We start from the raw sequence: 10,000 nt of genomic DNA, 5'->3' as shown, positions 1-10,000 counted from the left end.
CTTCTTCTTTCTTCTTATTCTTCCTTCTCCTTCCTCCTCCTTCTTCTTCCTCATTCCTCCTCCTCCTTCCTTCTTCCTCTTCATCCTTTCTTCCTTTCTTCCTATCCTTCCTCTTCTTCTTCGTCGTCGTCGTCGTCGGATTTATCATCATAGTCTTAAGGTTGTCGTGGATTACACAAAACATTGTTACTGCAAAACCAGGAGAGTAATGTTTGCTTCTTTTTTTTTTCTTCTTTTTTTAAAAATTAAAAACTAACAATCTGTAAACGTGTCACGGTGTATTCTAAGTACGTCAGGATCCACCGAATTTCAAACAACAACAAAAACTATATTGTAATCCCCCCCCCCCCCCCCCCCAAAAAAAAAAAGTCAAAGAATCCACTTTCAAGTGAAAGGGAGAGGGGTCTGAAGGAGAAAATAATGGGAGATGGGGGCCGGGGGGGCGGGGTGGAGTGTTTGTGCAGGAACAGCGCGGCTGTCATAAGCTTCATAAATTTCTTTCCGTTGCGCGTGCGTGTGGTGGTTGGTGGTGGTGGTGAATGCTCACAACTCCTGTGCCCGTAATGGGGAAATCGTGTACACAACGCTGAATGGGCTCTAAATGCGGTCGTGAGAAGACAAAGTGTCTGTGCCGTGACTGAACCGCTGCTGTGTATATAAACGCGCGACGTCCTCTATTTTTAGACCAGACCTTCCACGGTGACTCGAAGGAGATAGCACGATAAGGATAGAGGTATGAAATACTCGAACATAACGTTAAACGAATATAAGGACATTAGAAGATTAAACAGGAGGATGTTTTATTTGAAGCCCGTTAATCCTTTCAGTCAACTTCAAAACAGAAAGACCGTTTTCGATATATGTCGTCACCTTGTTGATCAAGAGTAGAGTCGGCCGTTTGTAAGAGATCATTCTATTTGCTAAGTAACTTTGATAATACCCGTTGGATGCATAAAAGGTCAATTCCAACAAAGAGTACCTTTTCAGTGAATTAAGTGAAAGAAAAGTATCATTCTTGATTCAAATAATGCATTCCCTGGAAATTCGGTGAATTAAGTGGGGGGAAAAAGTATCATGTGTGATTAAAATAATGCATTCCCTGGAAATTCAGTGAATCAAGTGAAAAAAAAGTATCATTCTTGATTAAAATAATCCATTTCCTGGAAATTCAGTGAATTAAGTGAAAAAAAGGTATCATTTTTGATTAAAATAATGTATTCCCTGGAAATTATACATTACAGTTAATCTTTTTTTTAAATAGTATTTCTATAAATTAAAAAATAAAATGAAATAAATCTTCAACAAATACGCACGTAAATTATCATAAACAAGTGTCTTTTAATTTGTTAACAAGACATACTTTTGCCTACGGAAATTAATACGTTGCATTAAATATTTTGTCTTGTAAAATATTATGAATTTTGATATGTAATGCTTCCATTCAGCTTCATCAAAAATTGACCACAAAGCGGTTTAAAAAATCGAGAGTTTTAGAAAACTGATTGGAAGTCTTTGTACTATTTTGAATCCAAATGGAATTCGGGCTTCTTTGTTTGTTTGTTTTCTTTTCTTTTTTTTTCATGAAATGAAGGTCGGTTCATGTCACGGTCAATAAATCCCACAAGCCCGCACGAACAGAAATCACAAATACACAAAATTGATAGATAACTTTTAAAGCAAACAGTAATCTTAGATGGATAGAATGTGTTTTAGCACTGTTATTGTTACACGTTGTTGATTAACTAACATGTACATGCAGACAAAATGGGAAAGAAATGAAAATTCAGTGTGTGTGTATGTGTGTGTGTGTGTGTGTGTGTGTGTATGTGTGTGTGTGGTGTGGTGTATGTGGTGTGGTGTGTGTACGTGTGTGTGTGAGCGTGTGTGTGTGTACGTGTGTGCGTGTGTGTGTGAGCGTGTGTGTGTGTGTGTGTGTAAACAAAATGTGACAGACATCAGTCTCTTCTAATCAGGTGCACTGAGTAACTGATAAATTGCAACTCGCTTTTTTGTTCTCATGGTGCGCTCTCTCTCTCTCTCTCTCTCTCTCTCTCTCTCTCTCTCTCAGTGGGGTTTTATACAAGCGCAACCCATGGGATGCATTCTTATAATATATCAATGAATAATCAGTTAAGATTATTCATTTAAGTTTGTATTTCACTTTTTCATTGACTATCTTAATTTGTTTGCAGATTTCAAAGAAGGAAGGAATCTCCCTGCTTTCCCTTGGTGAATGATACAGACAAGAATCTTCGAAACAGCAAGACAACCCACCGAGACTTCTGATAACTCAGGCAGTGACAAAAGAAACAAATTTACAGACAGAGAAGGGTGGAAGATAGTAGAAGAAAAAAAATAAAATCAGACTGAAGCAAATCATCGAATGATATATTTTTTTTAAAGAAAAAAGAAAGAAAGAAATTCGAGCTGAATATTGGTGACAGAACAAACTCCTCACAAACTTTCCGCACAGGTTTGGGATCGATCCCGTCCTTGACAACAACAACAACAAAAAAGTGATACAAGCCAACCAGAGGACAGGTTACCATGGATCGTAAATATTTTGTCTTCGCGCTGGTGAGCGTGTTCACGTTGCTGGTCAGTGTGTGCGTCGGTATGCCAACTGTGCAGTTGTGTGACCTCTGCTCCACAATGCTGGGAGTCTGCGGCGATCATGGGGAGTGCAAGAACGTCTTTGTCGATCGGGAGTGCCAGTAAGTCAGATGACGGATTGATTTCAGTTTCAGGTTCTTCTTTCCCTCCTCCTCCTCCTCCTTCTCTTTCTTCTTCTTCTTCTTCTTCCTCCTCTTCTTCTTCTTCTTCTTCTTCTTCTGTGTGCGTGCGTGTGTTTGTGTGTGTTTGAGTGTGTGGGCGTGAATGTGTACGTATGTCTTTGTTGCTTGTTTTATAATTTTGTGTGTGTGTGTGTGTGTGTATGTGTGTGTGTGTGTGTGTGTGTGTGTGTGTGTGTAAGTACCTATGTACATGTAATGTACCAATTGTTCCAGTTTTTCATCGCTTTGTTACCTTTAATAGACTATTCAAGTTCCTATTCTTATTCGTCGTTCTTATTATTTTATTTCAGTTTATTTCTTTATTTTTATGTTTTGTGTCGTTCGTTCTTTATTTTTTATGTCGTTAAATGGGCAGAATTGTAAAAAGGCCTTTACTGTGCCTAATTCTTTACCCATTAAAGATTCAATCAATCAATCAATCAATCTTCTTCTTCTTCTTCTTCGTTCGTGGGCTGCAACTCCCACGTTCACCCGTATGCACACGAGTGGAGGTTTACGTGTATGACCGTTTTCACCCCGCAATGTAAGCGCCGCAGCCATCCTCCGTTTCGGGGAGGTGGGGGTTGGGGGGAGAGAGGGGGGGGGGGCGTGCATGCTGGGTATGTTCTTGTTTCCATAACCCACCTAACGCTGATCGAAGTTTGAGGGTCACTTTCAGTTTCAGTTTCTCAAGGACGCATAGTCTGCGTTCGGACCGAATCCATACAGTCTGACGCTACACCACATCCGCTAGTCAGATGGCTGACCAGCAGCATGATAGCCCAACGCGTTATCAGGCAGTCAGAGCACGACACATATATTTTTTTTAATGTGCATATCAGAGTGGACGTCTTCTACAGAATCTTTGCCAGAGTACAACACTTACGTTGCCGTGAGTTCTTTTCCAGTGCGCAAAGTGCGTGCTCAGTGCACACGGGACCTCGGTTTTTCGTCCCGTCCGAACAACTAGGCGCTCAGTTTGATTTTCCAGTTCGAACTTCTGTGATAGGGCGAGAGCGGGATTCAAACCCAGACCCTCACGGACACTGTACTGGTAGATAAGCGTCATAACCGTTCTGCCACCTGTCTCCATGGGAGGGAGGGAGATGATGGATGAACTGAACTGAAATGAACTCGATTGGTGTAGGGAGCGTAAAAGCGTCCATACTTGGGTTATGTGTTCACAGCGTAAGTGGGATGGATGGATGGATGGACAGTGTCATTAAAATGACGTGGACTGACAGTACCAGCAAGTAGGATGGATGGATGAATGGATGGACAGTGTCATTAAAATGACGTGGACTGACAGTACCAGCAAGAAGGATGGATGGATGGATAGATTGATGGACAGTGTCATTAAAACGACGTGGACTGACAGTACCAGCAAGAAAGATGGATGGATGGATGGATGGACAGTCATTAAAATGACGTGGACTGACAGTACCAGCAAGAAGGATGGATGGATGGATGGATGGATGGATGGACAGTCATTAAAATGACGTGGACTGACAGTACCAACAAGAAGGATGGATGGATGGATAGATTGATGGACAGTGTCGTTAAAATGACGTGGACTGACAGTACCAGCAAGATGGATGGATGGATGAATGGATGGATGGTGTCATTAAAATGACGTGGACTGACAGTACCAGCAAGAAGGATGGATGGATGAATGGATGGATGGACAGTGTCATTAAAATGACGTGGAATGACAGTACCAGCAAGAAGGATGAATGGATGAATGGATGGACAGTGTCATTAAAATGACGTCGACTGACAGTACCAGCAAGAAAGATGGATGGATGGATGGATGGATAGACAGTGTCCTTAAAATGACGTGGACTGACAGTACCAGCAAGAAAGATGGATGGATGGATGGATGGATGGACAGTGTCCTTAAAATGACGTGGACTGACAGTACCAGCAAGAAAGATGGATGGATGGATGGATGGATGGATGGATAGACAGTGTCCTTAAAATGACGTGGACTGACAGTACCAGCAAGAAGGATGGATGGATGAATGGATGGATGGACAGTGTCATTAAAATGACGTGGACTGACAGTACCAGCAAGAAGGATGAATGGATGAATGGATGGACAGTGTCATTAAAATGACGTCGACTGACAGTACCAGCAAATAGGATGGATGGATGGATGGTGTCATCATAATGACGTAGGTAGACAGTACCAGAAAGAAGGGAGGGTGGCTGGGTGGATAGCTGGATGGACGTATGGATGGATGGGCGTATGGATGGATGGGTGCACCACAGACCGACATTGCTTGCAAAAAATGGGCAGTCTGGTGTACAAACAGAGGGACAGAAAGAGCCACCAAGACGGACGGACGGCGGATGCAAAGCATGGGTATTTGCGTTTGTATTTCTCTTTTTGTCACAACAGATTTTCTCTGTGTAAAATTCGGGCTGCTCTCCCCAGGGAGAGCGCGTCGCTAAATTGACAGCGCCACTCTGTGTGTGTGTGTGTGTGTGTGTGTGTGTGTGTGTGTGTGTGTGTGTGTGTGTGTGTGTGTGTGTGTGCCTGCGATTCTATTTGTTTTCCTATCGAAGTGGATTTTTCTACAGAATTTTCCCCAGGGACAACCCTTTTGTTGCCGTGGGTTCTTTTACGTGCGCTAAATGCATGCTGCACACGGGAACTCGGTTTATCGTCTCATCCGAATGACTAGCGTCCAGACCACCAATCAAGGTCTAGTGGAGGGGAAGAAAATATTAATACTGGCGACTGCCGGTGTGATTCGAACCAGTGCGCTCAGATTCTCTCGCTTCCTAGGCGGACGCGTGACCTCTAGGCCATCACTCCATGGTGGTGTGTGAAGGAGACGAGCAGTTTCATGGATATGGACAAAGCTAGAGAATCGGATGAATGGGTACTTCAGTAAAGAGATGGCTAGATGATAACAGCTGATGAACAAGACGAATGGACGTAAGAGTGGATGGGTGGGGAGCAGCAGTAGTAGCACAGTCACCAGCATTTTCTCCCCCCCCCACCCCCCACCTCCCCTCCACTAGATCTTGAGTGGTGGTCTGGACGCTAGTCTTTCGGATGAGACGTATAAACTGAGGTCCCGTGTGCGGCATTCACTTTGCGCACATACAAGAACCTACGGCAACAAAAGGGTTGTCCCTGGCAAAATTCTGTAGAAAAATCCACTTCGATAGGAAGACGACGACAACAACAACAACAACAACAAAAACTGCATGCAGGAACAAATACAAAGAAAAAAGAAAAAAAACAGGTGGCGCTCTCAGTGCAGCGACGTGCTCTCCCTGGGGAGAGCAACCCGAATTTCACACAGAGATGTCTGCTGTGACAAAAGAACGATACAATACAATACAAATAAAAGGACCTGTAACGATGTTCGTCAGACGTCCAGCCTGACCGGAGGCAGGGGGAGGGTGGAGGGGGAAGAACAGGGGACGGGGGGGGGGGGGAGTAAGTGCATCGATCTAACCGGACGTGCCAGTGAAACAGTGGGGATGGTTATTAGATGAGGAAGTAGCTAAGGAAGTAGAAATTGCAGGAAAAGACGTACAGATGAGTGTGAGTTATGGGAAGGGCGGGGGGTGGGGAAGAAGGGGGTTGGGGGTGGGGGGTGGGGGAGAGATGGATTGCAGGACGCGTGTCAGGGTTGTCGTCAAAGCGTTTACACACGTGTATGTCTACGTGTGTGTGTGTGTGTCTACGTGTGTGTGTGTGTGTGTGTGTGTGTGTGTGTGTGTGTGTGTGTGTGTGTGTGTGTGTGTGTGTGTGTGTGTGTGTGCATATCTACGTACGTACGTGTGTGTGTGTGTGTGTGTGTGTGTGTGTGTGTGTGTGTCTACGTACGTGTGTGTGTGTGTGTATGTCTACGTACGTGTGTGTGTGTGTGTGTGTGTGTGTGAGAGAGAGAGAGAGTGTGTGTGTATGTCTACGTACGTGCGTGCGTGCGTGTGTGTGTGTGTGTGTGTGTCTACGTACGTGTGTGTGTGTGTGTGTGTCTACGTACATGTGTGTACGTGTCCTTGCGGTGTGTATATGTGGTTTCTTGTACTTAAGCCAAACTACAAAAAAAAAAAAAATGTCGTGTAAGGAAGAGATAAATCAAGCTCAAACAAACGCAGTTTACTAAAGGGACACATTTACGAACGCTTGAACAATCGAAATACAGGAACTCTAGGGCCCGGTCATTCAGTTTATGCACAGGTCAGGCATCTGCCGTGGGCCTACACCTTCTATTCAGCACCCCTGTCCAATGTGCGAACGCGAAAACAATCGGTAGAAAGGCATTCAGGGCCTGATTAATACGCGCGTGCGTATGTGTGTGTGTGTGTGTGTGTGTGTGTGTGTGTGTGTGTTTGATACCTATAACGCAGACCAAGTACATCATGGCAGTAAAAAAAAAAAAGAGACCAAACTGGACCAAATCGAATACGATAGAAAGTTTCGTGACATTTTGCGTGGTATCGGAGACATTCATTTTGTCGTTTGAAATCACTTGCTCGTGTTTGATAACGTCCCTAGAAGAAGAAGAAGAAGAAGAAAAATTCTGGTAACAACAACAACTATAATAATGATAGTCATCATCATCATCATTATCATACTAACGTTTGCTGACTGACTTACAATGCTCCATCGCTAACTTGCTTGGCTGACTAGGTTGGCTGGCTCTTGATCGAGTAGAGGAAGACATGGTTTGTTTCGTTTGGTTTCATTTCAATGCAGTGTACAGTTTACACCATGTACGGGGTTCAGTGGGTTTAATGCACCTTTCGTTTCGTTTCGTTTCGTTTCTTCTTCTTCTTCTTCTCCTCCTCCTCCTCCTTCTCTTCTTCCTCCTCCTTCTCCTTCTTTTCCTCCTCCTCCTTCTCCTTCTTCCTCTTCTTCTCCTCCTCCTTCTTCTTCTTCTTCTTTCTCTTCCTCCTCCTCCTCCTTCTTCTTCTTCCTCTTCTCCTCCTTTTCCTCCTCCTTCTCTTCTTCCTCCTCCTTCTCCTTCTTTTCCTCCTCCTCCTCCTCCTTCTTCCTCTCCTCCTTCTTCTTCTTCTTCTCTTCCTCCTCCTCCTCCTCCTCCTCCTTCTTCTTCTTCTTCTTCTTCTTCTTCGGATCAAATACTTTGCTTTTCTAACGAAACGTCCACGTTTCCACTGCCGACAGCAATGACAGGCGCGTGTCCTGGTTGTGGTTTCAGGTCAGAGTGCGTGTGCTTCCCGGGCCGGAGCGGGGTGGGCTGTATGCAGCAGGACAGCAGTCTGCCCAACGTCCCCATGATCCACGAGAAGCTGCAGGTCAAGATCAACCCCATCGAGACCCTGGACTTCAACTTCGGGGAGCACTTCTTCGACCCGAACTTCTTCCACAACGCCGGGCCTTTCGAGGCCCCCACCACCTCCACCTCCACCTCCACCACCACCACCACTACCACTACCACTACTAAACCTCCCACAACCACCACGACAACAACTACCCGATCGACATCCACAAGGGTCACCACGGCAGCAGAGACCACAACCATGTCATCCTCCACGACTACTCCCAGGCCTTCCACCACGACCGCTTCCACAAGAACGGCCACGACCTTGCTGACAACCGCCAAGGCTGACTCCGGATCCGCGGAAGTGTTTGACTCTGCTGAAATGGTGCCAATGGACAGCGGAAGTGCGGAGGCGGGCCCTGGTGCAAGCATCAAGCAAAGCAACGGCTCCGCCACTGCAGGCACTGGTAACAGTTCTTCTCCGGTGAATGTCACCGACAGTTCTTCTGCAAGCGCAGAGGGCAACGACGCTTCAGTTTCAGTCGGTGACGTTCCTACCTCCCTGAGCGGTGTTATCAACGACAGTTCGTCCCCAGCCGACGGGGCAGCTCAATCTTCCGTGGTGAACAATAAACCTGCAGGTTCAAAGCAAGGGCCATCAGGTTCTTCATCTGCCGGCAGTGGAGCGGATTCTTCACAAACCACCACTGCTGGTGCAGGCTCTGCGTCTTCGGGCGCTGGGACAACTGGTCCCCAAACCGCAGCTTCTTCAGACCCCGCTGGCAGGCTGCCCTCCCCAGGAACTGTCTCGGCCCACATCCCCAGCATGTCTGAGGCCCAGGCACTTCTGTCGTCGGCTTTAACCAATCAGAGGAATCCAGGATCACCCAGCCAGGGAACTTTCGGACAGTCCAATCAGCCATCTTCCGCGTCAACCACCGGACAGACATCCTCCTCCGGCATGATCGAAAAACTGAAACGTATGTACTTGGCAGCTCAGCCACAGTTGACAGCAGAAGCCACCGGAGGCATGTCTCCTCCGTCTCCACAGCTGTCATCAGAGGGAACATCCGGTGGCTCCGGCTCTTCGCAAGCCGGAGGATCTAACGGTGGATCTTCGACTTCTTCTTCTTCTTCCTCCCAGGGTTTACTGCCATCGTCACCATCGTCACAGAGCTCATCGGCATCACTCTCGTCATCGCAGGATTCCTCAAAGGACACACGATCAACCCAGGCCTCTCCCTCTCTTATCTAGATTTGATTCCCGCACTGTTAAGACATCTGGACTGGGAGACCGTTAAATAACGTTTATATTCATTACTCCATCGGAGAGAGATTTATATTAAAAACAATCTTTTAAAATTATATTAAAAACACGTTGTGCTGTGGTAAAAAAAAACGAGTGTTTTTGCTTTTCACAGAAGATCTACTGCATTCATTGTGACATGAAGGGAAATCACAACACTGGACCGTCTTCATTGCTTTCAACTACTACTTATTAGGGGAAGGAAAATACAGTCATACAGTGTTACTTAAAAACAATGGATTCAGCAGTTGTGCTCACCTGGAATCATACCAGTGGCAAAATTTGCGATTTTAATAGAAACAAAGGTGGTCAAGCCAAAAATTTTAACTTCAATGTTTCTCTGTCTCTTCTCATCTTAATTATCTTTGTCTAAAGATTTGTATGCAAGCGTTCGTTTCTGTGTGTGTGGAGTGGGAGGGGGGTGTCGAGGGAGGTTGGGGTATGTGTATGTCTGTGTCTGTGTCTATGTATGTGTTTCTGTGTCTATGTGTGTCTATGGTTGTGTCTATGTGTGTGTAGTGTGTGTGTGTGTGTGCGTGTATACTTGCACGTGGAAAAGAGGTTTTCTCTCTCTCTCTCTCTCTCTCTCTCTCTCTCTCTCTCTCTCTCTCTGTTCCTCTATTATGTTAGATAATAGTCACGAGAAAACTTTTTAGGAAGAAAATGTGTGT

At 45.4% G+C, this 10,000-nt stretch overlaps 1 protein-coding gene across 2 annotated transcripts in view; it reads left to right on the top strand.

The window, feature by feature from the left end:
- LOC143280025 (uncharacterized) overlaps positions 1-10,000 on the top strand; it is a 24,969-nt gene that overhangs the window by 13,484 nt on the left and 1,485 nt on the right. Inside the window, exons 1-3 of one of the 2 annotated variants that reach the window (XM_076584488.1) lie at positions 701-733; positions 2,193-2,714; positions 7,961-10,000. The exon at positions 7,961-10,000 is cut by the window's right edge and continues 1,485 nt beyond it. In XM_076584488.1, coding sequence (XP_076440603.1) covers positions 2,548-2,714; positions 7,961-9,278 — 1,485 coding nt within the window. In that variant the 5' untranslated portion in view covers positions 701-733; positions 2,193-2,547 and the 3' untranslated portion in view covers positions 9,279-10,000. Of the gene's footprint in view, positions 1-700; positions 734-2,192; positions 2,715-7,960 lie in introns of those variants that run through there. The other variant, XM_076584487.1, reaches the window with a different exon arrangement.

The sequence above is a fragment of the Babylonia areolata genome, chromosome 3 (genome assembly GCF_041734735.1).
Source record: "Babylonia areolata isolate BAREFJ2019XMU chromosome 3, ASM4173473v1, whole genome shotgun sequence".
Taxonomy (NCBI): Eukaryota; Metazoa; Mollusca; class Gastropoda; order Neogastropoda; family Buccinidae; genus Babylonia; species Babylonia areolata.
Note: the sequence above shows the minus strand (reverse complement) of the source record. Positions and strands in the feature narration are given on the sequence as shown.